Genomic DNA, 16495 nt, shown 5'->3' on the forward strand with positions numbered 1-16495 from the left:
CAGCTGTGAAAAAACTTAATGTGCTGATGATTATGTGAGGCTTAATGCGTTGTGAGCTAGAATTGCTGGAAAGGGTGGAACTCTTTGTTCACCTTCAGCAGAAAGGATTTGCATTTCATCTGCATTTGACTAAGAGCTACACATTAGTTTACACTTAATCACTGTTGTATTATATTCAGAATCACTCCCTGTAAATTGTAAACACTACCGTGCATGAAAGCAGTTTTCTTGGAATGTGCCTGGATCTGAGTCATGCCAAACACTGAATTTGTGTCCATAGAGAGGAAACAAATTGCCCCATGGAAAGCAGTTTATTGAAACCAATTAAAAAACAAACAAATCCAAAGATGACTGCTTGAGCTACTACAGATGGATTTTTGATAAATTCAGAGTTTTGCAAGTAAATTTGATACTCCCTTGCTGCTGTTCTGCCAGATTTGCTCTCAAAGGCTGACTGAATGCTAAAATATATAAATGCTTAGAAGTTACTACTTTGCTTTGCAAAAATATATTATTCTGCAGGAGTTATGCTACAGGACTTCAAATGTGGTGAAAATAGTTGGATACATATCTTCCCTATTGTTATTTGAGACACTTGATTTTCTCTTCTCATGGACACCTTGAAAAACTATTTTGCCTTGCAGAGTTAATCAAGGGAATTCCCACAACTCAAAGTGTCCCTATTTGAAATGCAGTACAGATCCCTCGGCTTGTACTGTAAAGCGAGACGAGCACTGCAACCCAGAGTCATCTGCAAGTGGACTTAGCTGTCAGGGATCCTTTATCTTTACCTTTACCTTTACAGATCCATGCACCAGATATATCCTGCTGTGGGTTTCTTTTTTTAAGTTAGCACTTTAAATCAAAGCAGAAGAGAAAATGTCTCTCCAGACTTGTGTTCATTGCAAATATGTAAAAAGTAGTCCATGCATTTTGCAGTTGCATACATGCAGTTTTGCAGGATGCAATTGCATTTGGAGGTTTGAGTCTTTAGATAGGTGCAAGGCAGGGCTTTCTGTTGTGCATTCACCTTATTTGTAGCCTGCTGTGATTACTGAGTTCTTTTTGCACAGTTAGACAAATAAAGGTTGTTGGTGAGCATTTTTTGTTTGTTTGTTTTTTTACAAGTGTTGTGAATAAAGTTTGTAGAGAAAATGGTAGGTGAAATGAGTGGAATTACTGAGAATTGCTGTTTCCTTAAAGGTAAAGGTACCCCTGCCCGTACGGGCCAGTCTTGACAGACTCTGGGGTTGTGCGCCCATCTCACTTAAGAGGCCAGGGGCCAGCGCTGTCCGGAGACACTTCCGGGTCACGTGGCCAGCGTGACATCGCTGCTCTGGCGAGCCAGAGCCGCACACGGAAACGCCGTTTACCTTCCTGCTGGTAAGCGGTCCCTATTTATCTACTTGCACCCGGAGGTGCTTTCGAACTGCTAGGTTGGCAGGCGCTGGGACCGAGCAGCGATGTTTCCTTAGGGAATAGCTATGTTCATGAGACAGATTGAGGGAAGGTTGTGTGACTGTGTGGGGGTCTCGCCCCACCCACTACTCCTGGAATGTGCTCCCTGACATATTATCTTCTTCTTTGGCGATCACTCGTAGCCAAGTAAGATTGTCTTCCATAAACACAGGGGGTTTTTGGAAGACGCCTGTGTGTGAATTTGTTTTATGTGTGTAGATCAGTGCACGCTGACCAACACAGTCTTCACAGTAAGGGTCTGTTCCGATGGCATGAGTAGTCACGACGACCAGTAGATTATTATCTGCTGCAGCCTTCATCTGCCTTCACAGCTGTTGTAACATACCGCTTGTCATCATCAGCCTGTTCTGCTGAAGAGGACTTCTTGGAACATTCTTTGTCTAGTTCCTTCCCTTTGACCATACCACCTTGGGTGACCCTGACAGCTTTGCTCACAAGAGTCATAGGAACGTGCAAGCCCACTCACCATGACAAGGTGATGATCTAGCGAGTGAGGACATATGATAGGGGTCATGTGGCTCTCATCTCCAAAAAGTTTTCCCACCCCTGCTATAGAGAGGGTTCTTATGGGGAAGAGGCAGTGCAGGGGCATGTATTTGGAGGAAGAACAGAATTGGAGATGCCTCTCCTCTTAACAACAACAACAACATCAACAACAACACACCCTGAATATCTTGTTTGTATTGTGTTAATTTTGTAGGTATGTCCTTAATAGAAAGAGAATGGGAAGTTTGCTTTTATTGAAATTCAGTAGCAGGCATCTATGCTAAGTTGGGTGATGGAAGTTATGGAGGGATACCAAATTTGACAATAAAATGTTAAACATGGACCTGCAGCAAAATCTTGCTGTGTACAGTACTCTTGTTCAGTGTGCCAGCCAGCCATGTCTTCTTTCAGGCCACCACAATCAGTTTTCTCATGCCCAATTTATACTTACCATATTGTGGTGACTGAGCATGCTTGGTCATCATTGAACTGTTTGGTAGGTGCACAGTTGCTCCCTTGGATTTTTTTTTCCTAAATGGTGGTTTGTACAGGCAATGTGCACTTTGTGCACATTCAAAGAATGTGCAACCATGCACGCACAGGCCATTTTTGGACCCAAAGAAGATGGAGTGGTGTGGGGTTGTAATGGACTTATGCATTCTCCACCGACTTGTGCAGTAACCTGGAATGCAGCCCTCATGCCAGTTGGGGCTTGCCTAAACTTCTGAAATGGGGCTCCCTGAAACATGCTGATATCTTGCTCAATACCTTTGTTTTGCCTGCCTAGTCTTCCTAACTTGGTACCTGAATCTGTTGCTGGATTTCCTTTATATTTTAGTCCCTACTCTCACTCTAAAACTCATCTTCAGGTTTCTCCTAAAATGCCATTGATTCTACCTGCAATCAATCAATCAATGCAATTATCAATGAAAGGAACAGCTAAGTAAACCACAGTACTTTAACAGACACTGCCTAAGCTGTACTAATCCATAACGCCCCTATCCCATTTGTTTTCCTTTATTTCATTGTTGCCTCTGTTATTCAAACTTTTATATCCATGGATCACAAATCTGTCTTTTCTGGCATGTTTTTCTCCATATCCGAAGCTGCTGTCTTGATCTAGAGCACTAAGAAGATCAATATTGGATCCAACTTATCTAAATTTCTCTTATTATCTTAAAGTGAGGTTGTCCTTTATCTCAGCACTGTAGCTGATTCCAGACTCTGCAAAAACCATGAAATTTTTGCAATATTCCAAGAACACTTGGAATTCCAAGCCATATAGGTGGTATCTACACACATATATTAAAAAACTCTGTGAAAATGCTTTTTTAAGAAATGTTTTGAAAAATACATTGAATTTTGCATAGCTCACTGGTACCATCTAGTGTCACATCTGTATATTGCACATTTAAAACATTTTATTTGCAGCTGTGTATCTGAGTCCATAGTAGGGACGCAGGTGGTGCTGTGGTCTAAACCACTGAGCCTAAGGCTTGCCAATGGGAAGGTCGGAGGTTCAAATCCCCGCGATGGGGTGAGCTCCCATTGCTTGGTCCCAGCTCCTGCCCACCTAGCACTTCGAAAGCATGTCAATGTGCAAGGAGATAAATAGGTACCGCTCCAGTGGGAAGATAAACGGCGTTTCCGTGCGCTGCTCTGGTTTTGCCAGAAGTGGCTTAGTCATGCTGGCCACATGACCCAGAAAAGGTCGGCTCCCTCAGCCAGTAAAGCGAGGTGAGTGCCGCAACCCCAGAGTCGTTCGTGACTGGACTTAACTGTCAGGGGTCCTTTACCTTTACATTTTAGCTGAGTTCATAGTCAGCTTGCAAGAAATCTAGGTGCAGATAAACAGGGCAAAGCACAACTGGAAACTGGCTTACTGCCCTAATCTGCTTCTAAAAGACCTCTCTCTCCCCAACCCCCTTTGCATGACCCATGGTGTCTATTTGGGAAGATATCTGATGTTTTTTTCTTAAGAGTTAAATGACCAATTTCCTCAGAACACTTTCACTTTGACTTTTCTGGCATCCAGCATATCACACTTCACAAATGCTAGCATAGAACCAGTTACAGATAGGTAGCCGTGTTGGTCTGCCATAGTCAAAACATGGCTAGCATAGAAGCCATTCTTCCCCACTGACATGCTCCCCAACACAGAGGAGGAAAAAGCGATGCCCACAGTTTTCCACTTTTGCTTCCGCTATATGTATAATTCACACTAATATTACTCAGCATTCTTCCTTAGATATAAGATTGGATTTTAAATACAAAATCAGACCGCTAAGTTTGAGTCCAGCAGCACCCTGTAGGATCCCAGGGTAGCCACAATGGCTATGTTGCAGCGCCTCTGTCAGAGGCAGCATGCTGGAGATTACAGGTGACGGGGTCTTGTTGCACTCATGTCTTCCTTGCAGGTTTCCCATAGGCATCTGGTTGGCCACTGTGAGAACAGGGTATTTTCCTAGATGGGCCATTGGCCTGATCCAGCCAGCTCTTCTTACATTCTTATTTAACCAATTGCTTTTCAACTAGGGTCACTGGAGCCTCATTTTCAGAGAGATAGCCTCTCCACCACCACCTTTGCCTACATCCAGTGCAACTGTACCATAGAAAACTACATTTTGTACCTGCTTCATTTTTTTCTGTTTCACAGCTCCTAAGGCAGTGGAAAATTTGCCTTTCATCTTGCTAGATTAAAACCAAAATAAAAACCCTAAGTTGCACAAGAAGTGCAATAACTTCCTTTAACTAATACCTGACTATCAGAGACTTAAGTGTGTCTTTGCTTTGATGGATCATATACCAAAGGTTCATCTAATCCAACATTTTGTTCTTCATAGCCAGGCAGATACTTGAGAAGCTCAGAAGCAGGACATGAGTTCAACAGTATACTCAGCACTCATGTAACCCAGCCACTGGCATTCAGAGGCATACTGGTGACCTTGGAAGGTAGAGCATAGCCATCATGCCAAGTAGCCAGCTTGCCTAATCCCTTTTCTTGTTGGACAAGAAAAATCCTAAACAATGGTTCTTGAACTCTTATCTCTTAAGATTTCTGGTATTCACCACAGGACAGTCATTAAATCTCAGCCAGCCTTTCTTTATTTGAGGCTGCATACACAACATATATTTAAAGCTCTCTTAAAGCACACCTGGACCAAGAATCCTGGGAACTGTAGCTTTTACCCCGCCATTGAACTACATTTCCCAGCACCTTTTACAAACTACAGTTCCCAGGCTTCTTGTGAGTGGAGAAATATGCTCTGAATGTACGTTGTGCAGAGACTGATTCTCTCTCACACCCAGTACTACAACTGCTTGTTTTATGGGCTTTTTAAAATATCCAAAATCTGCTATTTTTTCCTTGCCAGGCCTGAGCAAAAGGGCAAGGAAGAAAACAGTTGCAAAGAAGTAAGCTAATTTCTAAGCACACATTTTATATGTAGCACTAGGTTTTTGTTTGCTCTGTTCATATTTGCTAGTAATGTAGAAATAGGCTGTGGACACTCTCTGTTTTGCTCTTTATCCAATGTGCTACTGTAGCACCCTGCTTGTGGTTAACGCTTAGCTGGAATGAAATATTCAACGCAGCAATAGAGAAATTAAAATAATAATTTATTTGTCAGACAAATAAATGATAGGCACAGTGGTATATGGTTACCAAAGCTCTGCCCCTTCCAGCCCTGATGGCCAGCACTTATATTTCCTCAGCCCAGCCCCCTTGCTCCTCCTTTGGCTGCCTCTGTCCAATCAGCCTGGTTGAAATTCCTATTGGCTGTTTGCTAGAACCAATCATAAAAGATACACCCATTTCCTATTACCTTTTATGGGAGACAAAGAGCTATATTTCCTTCTATCCATAAATGGCAGACAAGTAGCCATATATCTTACATTTGCCTCGACAAAGCACCTTAATTACCAGATCACCTTTTGCCCCTGTTGCCCCTGCATTCCAAAACAAATGGCTAAAACAAATGGCTCGTGGTATTAAATTCTATCTAAACAGAGAACTTGGGTTCACATTCTCACACACCATCAATGAAATAAGAATCTAACATAAGAATCTAACATTTCTTACTTTCTAAATCCTTTGCCTAATTACATTAAGCCAACAAATCTCATACATAACATAGATAGCTTTTTAGAAGAAAAGGCCTTTGCAAAGTAAAAAGGAACTCAGTAAAAAACAGCTTCAAAAGAAGCTTCTTCAGTTTACACCCCCCTTTCCCAGCCAGCTGCTTTTCCCATTAGCTCTTCCCAAAATTTATTGCCCTTTAACTCTCTCAGTATACCTTAAACCTTAGGAAAATATTAGAGTCTGATGGGAGGCACATGGTATTATTTTCTGTTAAACAATAAATCTTACTATTTACCAACTCTTAATTAGTGTTTTTGCAGCTTGATTGTAAATATGTAGGGTCAGTGTAACATTTGCTCCCAGCCTGTAATTCCCTTTTACAACTTTGAGAAACTTGTCTCCTGCTACTGCTATAAATCAGGGGGGTCCTTGTTCAGGAGAGCAGGAAGATAAACAACTGCCAAAGTACTTAGCCAGCTGGTTTCTGCCTGGCATGAAACATACAAACATTTGCAAATATATCTTTAAGCTCATTTTAAAATACAGGCCTTGATCAGATGCCTTACTACCATGGCTGGTTTGGAAAGCCATGTACACAAGAGGTTAACCACAATCTACACCTATCCTGTGATTTCTTAAGAAATACTGCATTTTGATCCATTTCCCCCACAAACCTGCTTCGATCCGAATTGAGAAAAAGAATGACCTAGCTGTGTTTTAAGCCAGTAATGTGCACACTGCCTTAGATTGCAACAAGAGTAATCATGGTTTTTTCCCCAGGGTGCTTTGAAAGCTAGCATAGTAGCCCTAAGATAAAAGGCTAATAGCAGAATACAAAGGGATCGCTTAAATAGAGAGTTCCAAAGAGTTTCCATTATTAATGATGTATAAGAGAGGGGAAGGATGGAAGCCAATAAATAGTAACCTTTACAGTGCGGTTATTGCAGAGAAGGCTGTTTTTAAGTAGCAGTCAAAAGGTAATAGGGTATAGTGCTATAAAGTTTTATGAATCACTATCCAGAAAACAAGATGATGGTTCAGCAGGGTATTCTGAACTCTTAACTAATTTGTTAACATTAGAGACTATATGAAGTCAGATTTTGAAGTGCATATTTTAGCTCTACTTTCTAGAGATATGCAATTCAACATCTACATGCCATTGAAGAGATCTTTTTTTTTATGGCCAGCATGTGTGCAGCACAACAATGGTCTGATTTAAGTTTGCTTTCTAAAATTAAGTTCTGAGTCATGTGTCTCCTTGAAATACAGTGGTACCTCAGGTTACATACGCTTCAGGTTACAGACTCCGCCAACCCAGAAATAGTGCTTCAGGTTAAGAACTTTGCTTCAGGGTGAGAACAGAAATCGTGTCCGACGGCACGGCGGCAGCAGGAGGCCCCATTAGCTAACGTGGTGCTTCAGGTTAAGAACAGTTTCAGGTTAAGAACAGACCTCCGAAATGAATTAAGTACTTAACCAGAGGTACCACTGTAAACAAATCTCCCTTTCCACAAGACATAGCTAAGGGATAAAATTTGGCACACAGTGTTGCTTAAAAACTTACAACACCCTTTTGAAGGACACTTCCACCTAGTGAGAAACCAGTAAGTCTATTCATAATCCAGATGCAAGGCGATGCAAGGCTTTTTTTGTTTGGCAACCTTTTAAAGAGAATAATTTGCATCTGAGAGCATATGAGTTACATGTGTGCCAGGTTTTAACCCGGGTTTGTTTTTTTTACATGCTACTGAATTTCCATTTTAGAAACTGAATTTAGATCCTCATTTACTGAAATAACACTGCAGTTCTGCAGTATAAAGAGAGAAATAGAGATGCAAGGCATGCCATATCACAGCTGATATGTTTATGATGTCAGTGTATCAGGACAATGATTGTCAATTGCAGCAACTTCCAGGAACTAATTAGCACCTTGTGCAAGAAACTTAGAATTCACTGCAGATTTAGTATGGAGTCACAAAAGCAATAAAAAGGGCAAGAATATAGTAACAGGAATCAGGACATTCCTTGGTGCTTGTTTTATTACTAGTATCTGCTGATTATATGGAACAATAAAGAACAATAACAACAACAGCAAACTTTGAGTCAAGGGTGGGGGAAATCTAACTTAAAATATGAAACTAACAGCTTTTGTGATGGGAACATCTATTGTGAAAGCGGAGCTTGAGCTTTGATCGATAAATGGCATCCATTGACATTGAGCTTAGACTTCTGATACAGAAAGGGCACAGGTTAGTCCTGCATTGTCTGTGCTGTAAATAAATGCAACAACAGTTTACTTGCTATGCTGTTCTTCCTTTTCCCTTCCACCACCACCTCAGACTTTTGGGGGATATGTGTGTGACAGGACGCTATAGGGAGGACAGGGGGCTATAGGGAAATAGGGAGAGAGAAAATTTCCCCTCTTTCACAAGTGGATACCTTGCATCAATGGAGGGGGCAATGGAGGTTAATTACCAGCCAGTGTTTGTATGGCTGGAACACTTGCTTACCACACTCTTTAAACATCTTAGGTTTTGCAGTATTGCATATACTTTCTGGTTGGATATTCAATATAGCTTTGTTGCATAATTTGCTGCCTTTTTTGTAGCCTTAGTGTTCCATAGTTTGCCTGGTAATGCCTATTAAAGAACTCATTCCATATTCTTAATGTCACTAAATGATGTATAATTCTGTCTTTATTACTATGTTTATTTCAGCAGTTACTGAGAAAGTATAACAAACCTTTCCTGCTCTATGAAGCTTTAAAGAACTTTTATTGAGTTGGATACTAATAAGTAGATTAAGAGATCTTAAGAATTAATAATATATGTGAATTACTGGTGTCATAATTTCATAGCAAGAAATAATAATAAATATTTTTATACCCGTGTAACATCTCTGAAAAAGAAAGAAGATAATGTTCTGTTTGGAGTGCATTAATAAAATGTTACCAAATTGTGTTTTTATTTAATGCCCATGCTGGTAACATAATTTGCTTGTTAAAAGGAAGACATATAAAAACGCTTTTGGATCCCCCACTCAGTCCCAGTGCAAGGGCGTGGGGAGCACTTTCACACCCCTGGTGCAGAGCTACCCTCTATTCATTTGATTTATGTCACTTCAAAATGAGATGTTTTCATACAAGCTGCCATATTGGATTAAACTAGTTTTCTGTCTAACTCATTATTTTGCCTGCTGACTGTGACCAGTCAGATACTATTGTGTGATTCTCGTGCAAGGCATGATGGTCATATCTTGGTCTGTTGCTCCCCAGCATTAGATAATCACAGGTATAGGTATAGGAATGGTGCTTCATGGCTTGTAGGCACTAAGTACCTTCTGATGGTAGATTAATTTGCTTGCAATTCAATTAGGTCGTTATGGTTTTCACCCTGCATTATCAGCCATGCAATTCATCATTTACCACCAGTAAGTTGCAGCTGTGTTGATGGCAGATTCATTAATTCATTCTCTGCCCACCAGGTGCTGCCACTACATTCTGTTTCCTTCCCCTTTTGTTGCTGGTGCTTCTACTTGAAGAAATACCATAACATCAGCAGTAGTAACTATAGCAGAGGAAAGGCATAGTTGAAGGGAAAGAGTATTAGGTAAAGAAGTAGTGAGTGAGCAAGAGTAACAACAATAGGGTGGAAGGACTGGGGCGTGAGTAGGCAGAGCAAGTAGAGGAGACAGGAGTCCCCCTTTGAGAGGTAAGGTTTGCAAGACTGATTTATTTTGTAACTGATTTTGGCGTGTGATCATATGAGATCAAAAGGGTTCTGTACACAGCATTTGAAACACATTGCTTCACTCAAAGAATTCTGGGCACTCTAGTTTACCCCTCACAGGGTTTCAATTCCATCACTCCGGAACAAACTGCAGCACCCAGAATTCTTTAAGAAGAAAAATGTGCTCTGAATGTGCTTTAAAGGTACAGCGAGTACAGAGCCAATGATGAAGTAAGCCTAAGATCAGAAGGAGGTGTTTGTCTTAGACATTTGTACATTTTTGTCTTAAACATTCCAGAGGGGGAGCCATGATAGTCTGTTGTTGCAGCAGCAACAACAAAATGTGTCTTAGTCTTTTAAAGGTGCCACAAAACTCCTTGTTGTTTAAACATTCACAGCAGAGACAAACATTAAGAGAGAAGGAAGCTATTGCTGTTTTTAACTCTGCATAAACTGTTCAGTATAAAATACATGAATTAAGATCATCTAGGCAAAACGCCAACAGCTGCAGTTCTGGTTTTCTTTTGTGACAATAGATAAAGCAGGAGGGATTATTAAATTTTCCCTCCCAGTTGGTCCTTTTCATTCAGCCTCTTTACTATGTTTCAAATGACAGGCAGAAATATAGGGACAGCCTTGAAAATTCAAGAGACCACATAAAATGTCTAAGCAAGAATATGATTTACTGTATAAGCCTGCAGCTTTGTCGCTGTAACTTATTTTTTAAAAATTGAACCCCAGGCTTAGATTACAAAAAACTAACAAAGATGCATAAATATACCTACATAGAAGTGCATCAATCCCAGTTTGTTAATCCCATATTAATAAGGTGCATGCCATTAGTCAAAAGTATGATGGAATGTTTTAGCTTGAACAGTCCACAGCTGTAGCTCAGCCAACAAATGAAGGGGTGTGGAGAGAGATCTCTGTTGCTATAGCTGTGATATCATACACTGTTACTAACATGTGGTTGGTTATTTTGCGTTTCAGATCACTGCTTGTAGTGGAGCACAAAGGAACCACAGAGACTTCCACGTCCTTCATTGAGAAGAAAGAAGCCAGCAGAGCAGGATTAATACAGGCTTGTTTCTGGTGGTCTTCTTATACAAAGGCTGCCTTCGAGGGTGGGGGAAGAAGGAAGAAAGAAACACCGTGCTTATTTAATGAGCTGTGAAATGAAGCGCTGCTGCTGCTACTGCTGCTGCTAACCTCCCAATTCCTAGATTCATCTGCTATTCATTGTGCTTAATATACATGTTTCTGCACTGTGCATTTAGAAGATCCCAGAAAGGAATTCAAAACGGCTGCCGGGGAAAGACCACCAAACATGCCTACAGAAACACTACAGACAGGTAGCATGGTGAAACCTGTCAGCCCCGCCATCACTTTCACTTCAGCCGTTCCACTCCGCATTCTAAACAAAGGACCTGACTATTTTCGCAGGCAAGCAGAGCCTAACCCAAAAAGACTTAGTGCCGTGGAGAGGCTGGAAGCTGACAAGGCAAAATACGTTAAGAGCCAAGAGGTCATCAATGCCAAACAAGAGCCTGTGAAACCAGCAGTGCTTCCCAAGCCGCCAGTGTGTCCTGCAGCCAAGCGGGCTTTGGGCAGCCCTACCTTGAAAGTGTTTAGCAACAATGCAAAGACTGAGAGTGGTGTCCAAAGGGAGAATCTGAAGCTAGAGATTTTGAAAAACATAATCAATAGCTCAGAGGGCTCTAGTTCAGGTTCGGGTCACAAACATAGTTCACGAAACTGGCCTCCCCACAAATCCGATTCAGGAGACCTTAACCGGCATTCGTTTGCAGAATCCTTAAAGGTTTACCCCACCCAAGGCCGTAGCAGTCCTCAAGAAAGCAACTCCAATGTGGGTAGAAGGCTATTGGGACAGTCGCCAGAGTCATTCTTGCACGTTTCCCATAGCTCATCAGACATTAGGAAAGTATCTAGTGGCAAAACCTTAAAAGCAATACCGTGCAGTAGTTCAGCTCCACCTCTCCCTCCCAAACCCAAAATTGCTGCCATCACCACGCTGAAATCGCCAGAGATGGACACAGTAGAATCCAGCTGTGGAGTCAGTAGACGACCTTCTCTACAGCGATCAAAGTCAGACTTAAGTGACAGATACTTTCGAGTTGATGCAGATGTTGAAAGATTCTTTAACTACTGTGGACTGGATCCTGAAGAACTTGAAAATCTTGGGATGGAAAATTTTGCAAGGGCTAACTCTGATATTATCTCTCTCAATTTTCGCAGTGCAAGTATGATCAGTTCAGACTGTGAACAGTCTCAGGACAGCAACAGTGACCTTAGAAACGATGATAGTGCCAATGACCGCGTGCCATATGGCATTTCTGCAATCGAAAGAAATGCCAGAATCATCAAGTGGTTATACAGCATCAAGCAAGCTAGAGAGTCACAGAAAGTGTCCCATGTGTGAGTTGGATCCGCAGGGGGGCAAAGAGGGACTGTATCTTTGTGAATATTGTGGAGGGTTGTGAAGTCTACTTGAAGTCTTAATACACTTCTCAGATCCCTTTTTGTGTTGCTTGTTGTGCAATGTTTTCAAGTTGCATGCCTGTCAACATGTGAACTGACCTGGCTTCCACTTGAACAATAACTAGCTACAGAGCCTGGCTAAGCATACACACATTATCTGCCAAAAGTTTAAGACCAGAATCTAAATAGGGCTTTGTTTATGAACAAATTGTTTACATTAAATGGTTATATGGCTTCTTTTTTCTAGATCTGTAGGTCCCTTGTGGTTGTTTTTGGGGTTTTGTTTTGTTTTGTACATTTTTGTGTGTGTCTTGAGCACAGGTATAGTTAAGACACAGGACAGAAATTGCCAACCTAAGATTGTTATAGCACCGTGCATTAGAACGGCATAGTAGTCTGTGGAATGAATGGGTCAGATTACCTGTAATAATAATAATAATAATAATAATAATAATAATAATTATTTATACCCCACCCATCTGGCTGGGTTTCCCCAGCTACTCTGAGCAGCTTCCAGCACATATAAAAACATAAGAAAATGTCAAACATTGCAAACTTCCCTATACAGGGCTGCCTTCAGATGTCTTCATCTGTGAATAGCAGTAAAAGGCAGTGGTATAGGGCTGAGGTTGCAGGGAGGGTGGGGGCTGGCCTGTCCATGAACTACATTGCATCATGCAATTATTTTTCTTTCTTTCTTTTTAAAAAGGTTGTTTACCTTTCAAAGAAAGGATACACAGGTTTTCTGTCGTAATCTTCTAACTGAATCCCCCCTCCACACCCACCCACACGCCTGGTGCCCCCATATACAGCCTTTTTACAAGCAGTGGTCTGGAAAGCTATAAACTATTTTTTATTTTTTATTTTTTTGATGTAGCAAGAATGGTAATGGTTTGGTTTCACCAATCAAGGGGTATTTTGAAAAGAGGCTGGGAAAATGAAAAGGATGGGTGACATTTTAAAGGAAACTTCCTTGTCTTAAACTTTTGACAGGAATGGTTAGATCCTGTTTGCTGATCTTTGAATGCCTTTAAACTAGACAAAGCACATCATGATTACAAGCTCCTGCTGCTGACTACTTTTTTTGTAGACCTGTTTGAGCAGTTCATGAACAGAAAATGGAAGTACACAGCCATATCAGTATAATAAGAGCCTCTTACCCAGAAGTTTAAACACACTCAATATAGCTGAACTATATCTGAGAAATTGTGATTATGTTGTCTTAAATATGTTATATCTTAAGGCTGTGGAAGTTTGTTACAGCTCTAGGAAACTGTAGAAACATGACAGTATGTAGCTTCTTCTTTTTTGTACCCTTCTCTTCCTCCTTGCACCGTACGATGTTTAGTGCTGCACGTCAATCTGTTACACTTTTTTTTCTTTTGACAATCTTGTGTCTTCCCAATGGTTTAACTGTCATGTCAAAGTGGCAGTTGTGGTGCATAGCAGAGAGTTGAAAGTGCAGTGGTCTGCTTCATTATTATTATTATCATTATTATTATTATTCATGTTTTGAAGTACTTTGCAGCACTCTTATACTTCATCAGCTAATAGGAAACTTTTTCTTGTGTAAATGCTGTAAGACTTTGTACATATTTCAGTTCTTACGAGATCTTTAAAAAAAAAGTGTTATGCTAATAAATAGCTCTTGGTGCAGCTACTAGTCATGAGTTTCTCTGTTTGTACTCATTATGCTAAAGTGGGCACAGGAAAAAGATTGAATGTAATGAGTGTGAAAGCAACTCCTGGTTAAATGTACAATGGAAACAGTCCCCATCCCCTACCTCAACCTTTTTACTGCTAGACTAGGCATAATCAGGGTTGCTGTTAATGTTAAAATTTGTAGTCTTAGCCTTCAACCCCAAGGTTCCCAGGGCAGTGCATAACAATACGTTTGTTCATCAATTCAATAAGTTTATTGTGCTAGCCAAGGCCATAACAGTTCATAACAAAATCAACACAAAAGTCATAAAGCAAATATCAAAGCAATATATCTAGAAATCAGAATCAGACAACCCAGCAGCAATCTATCTGTTACATCAGCCCAGACCATATTCTTTTGTTTTTGTATAATTATGTATTTTGTACTCTTATTTGGTATTTTTCTGTTGCGAACCACTCTGGAACCTTCAGATGAAGGGCAGTATACAAATTTGAATAAAATAATAATAATAATAATAATAATAATAATAATAATATACCTGTAGAAATTAATGCATATGAATCTGACACCTAAAAACAGTGTAGGCGACAGGTGGATCTTGATGGGGAGAGAATTCCACAACCAGAATGCTACAACAAAGATCCTAATACACATCATTACATCACAAGATATAAACAGAACTAAGAACAAGGCTTCTCTTGGAAATCTTAAGGCACGGGATACCAGGTAATAGGGGAGGCATTGTTTTAAATACTTTGGCTTAGGCTATATAGATGCCATAGGCCAAAGTCAGTATCATAAATTGGGCCCAGTAGAAAACAGGCAGCCGGAGGCGGCGCGAACGGCAATGGCGGTCCTTTTCCTTTAGTGAAAGGGAGCTCTGTGGAGATCGGGTCTTCCGCTACGGCGAAGCGGAGACCCGCGTCTGAAACCCACAGGCAGCAAGAGCCTGTGGTCCTGGGACTCGGCGGGCGCCAGGAGTGACCCTCAAAACGTTGAAGAGACCCCGTAAGGAGCCTCAGATCGTGGAGGGGGTTGCGGCGCTGTGAGTCAATCGCTACTCTGCAGAGTGAAGCCGCGCAGCTGCTGCCAGTGAGCGCTGACCTTTTTTCCTTGAAACGTTTGGAACTGAAAAGCAACAACCCGTGAGTAAGGAAGGACTTTTTAAAATTGGAGTCTAAATTAATGGAAATTTGGCTGAAAGCGGAGAGATGTTAAAAGGAAGTCCGTCTTCCGCTGCTATTTAAATTTCAAAGCAAAAAGAGCTGGAGGAGTGGAGCCACTGTAGAGGTTTTTTAAACCATCTGATTTGAGCACCCACTGAAGCTGCTTTGAGACAAAGTAAAGATTTAATTTAATTACTGGATTTAACCTTTACTTGGACTGTGATAATCTTCTGCTATGGGAACTATAGATTTTGACTGAGAAGCCCAGGTACTTGAGCTGCCTGAACAGTAAAACTGTCAGTTTGCAGACTTGGCTATTGTGGATTTGGACTTGCAACATTTAGAGCATTTTAAGACTTGCTACTTTGAAACACCAGTTGACACTTGTCAGAAACAATGTTTTGCTGTCAATTCTAACTCTGCTAAGCACTAGCTACTGAAGGTCTATGGACATTAAATTTGACTTTATTGATTTTATTTGATTTGACTTCTTCTCTCAAGACATTGTAAGCTCCCTCTAGAGGATTCTGGACTTACAGCAGTGACATTATTCTACTTTCTTTTTCCTTTCCTCCTATACGATTGTTTACTCTTGGGCTGTGGAATTCTCATGGGAATAACTCAGCTTGACCTTGACTGTTAGATAAAGTTGGAATGAGTGGCACAAGAAAAAAGGGAGTAAGAACTAGACAAACAACTTTAACCTCAGCATTACAGACACGTAGATCATCTGTACCTACTCTGCCGGTAGCAGGGGAGGAAGAAATTGTATCTACTCTGCCGTTGGCAGGGAAAGAAGAAGAAACTGAGCAGTTACAGTTGGAAGATATGAAAACCTAGCTGAGTTCCTGACCAAAGAATTTTCCAAGTTCTGGTCTATACAGGAAGAAAAGGATTTTAAAATTGTATCGGCTTTCAGACTTGGAAGATTTGCAAAGAAAGATAAGCCCAGAGATTGCTTGATAACTTTGAGATCGAGGGAGGAAAGGGACAAGATTTTGGGATTACACTACGAAAAGTCACTGGACATTTTGGATAAAAGAGCAGAAATTTACAAAGATATCCCGAAACAACTGCTGGACCTTAGATCCGCCTATCTTGAATTGGTCAGATTGTTAAGGAGTAATTCAATCATTTTCAGGTGGGAATTTCCTCGGGGATTATCCTTCACCTTCAGAGGGAAGAAAGCCAAGATTAAAACATTTGAAGATAGAGATAAAATTTTGATTGCTTACGGAGAGGACCTTCAGAAAGGAATCGAAACACCCTTGGGGCCTGGAGCATCTGCTGTACCTACTCCCTTGGAACCTGAAGATCCAGAGAAAAAGATACCACCCCTTGAGAAATAACAGATTTGCTCAGGATGTCTCTGCAACTGTTGAGCTGGAATATT

The 16495-nt window shown here is 40.9% G+C and overlaps 1 protein-coding gene across 4 annotated transcripts in view; it reads left to right on the top strand.

The window, feature by feature from the left end:
• The window catches only part of FAM110B (family with sequence similarity 110 member B), an 80699-nt gene extending 66770 nt beyond the window's left edge, over nucleotides 1-13929 (top strand). For all 4 annotated transcript variants that reach the window (XM_079984658.1, XM_079984661.1, XM_079984659.1 and 1 more), the window contains exon 2: nucleotides 10765-13929. In XM_079984658.1, the coding sequence (XP_079840784.1) occupies nucleotides 11102-12214 (1113 nt within the window). In that variant the 5' untranslated portion in view covers nucleotides 10765-11101 and the 3' untranslated portion in view covers nucleotides 12215-13929. The remainder of the gene's footprint in view (nucleotides 1-10764) is intronic.
• The last annotated feature ends 2566 nt before the right edge of the window (nucleotides 13930-16495 follow it).

The sequence above is a fragment of the Podarcis cretensis genome (genome assembly GCF_951804945.1).
Source record: "Podarcis cretensis genome assembly, chromosome: 7".
In the NCBI taxonomy this organism is placed as follows: domain Eukaryota; kingdom Metazoa; phylum Chordata; class Lepidosauria; order Squamata; family Lacertidae; genus Podarcis; species Podarcis cretensis.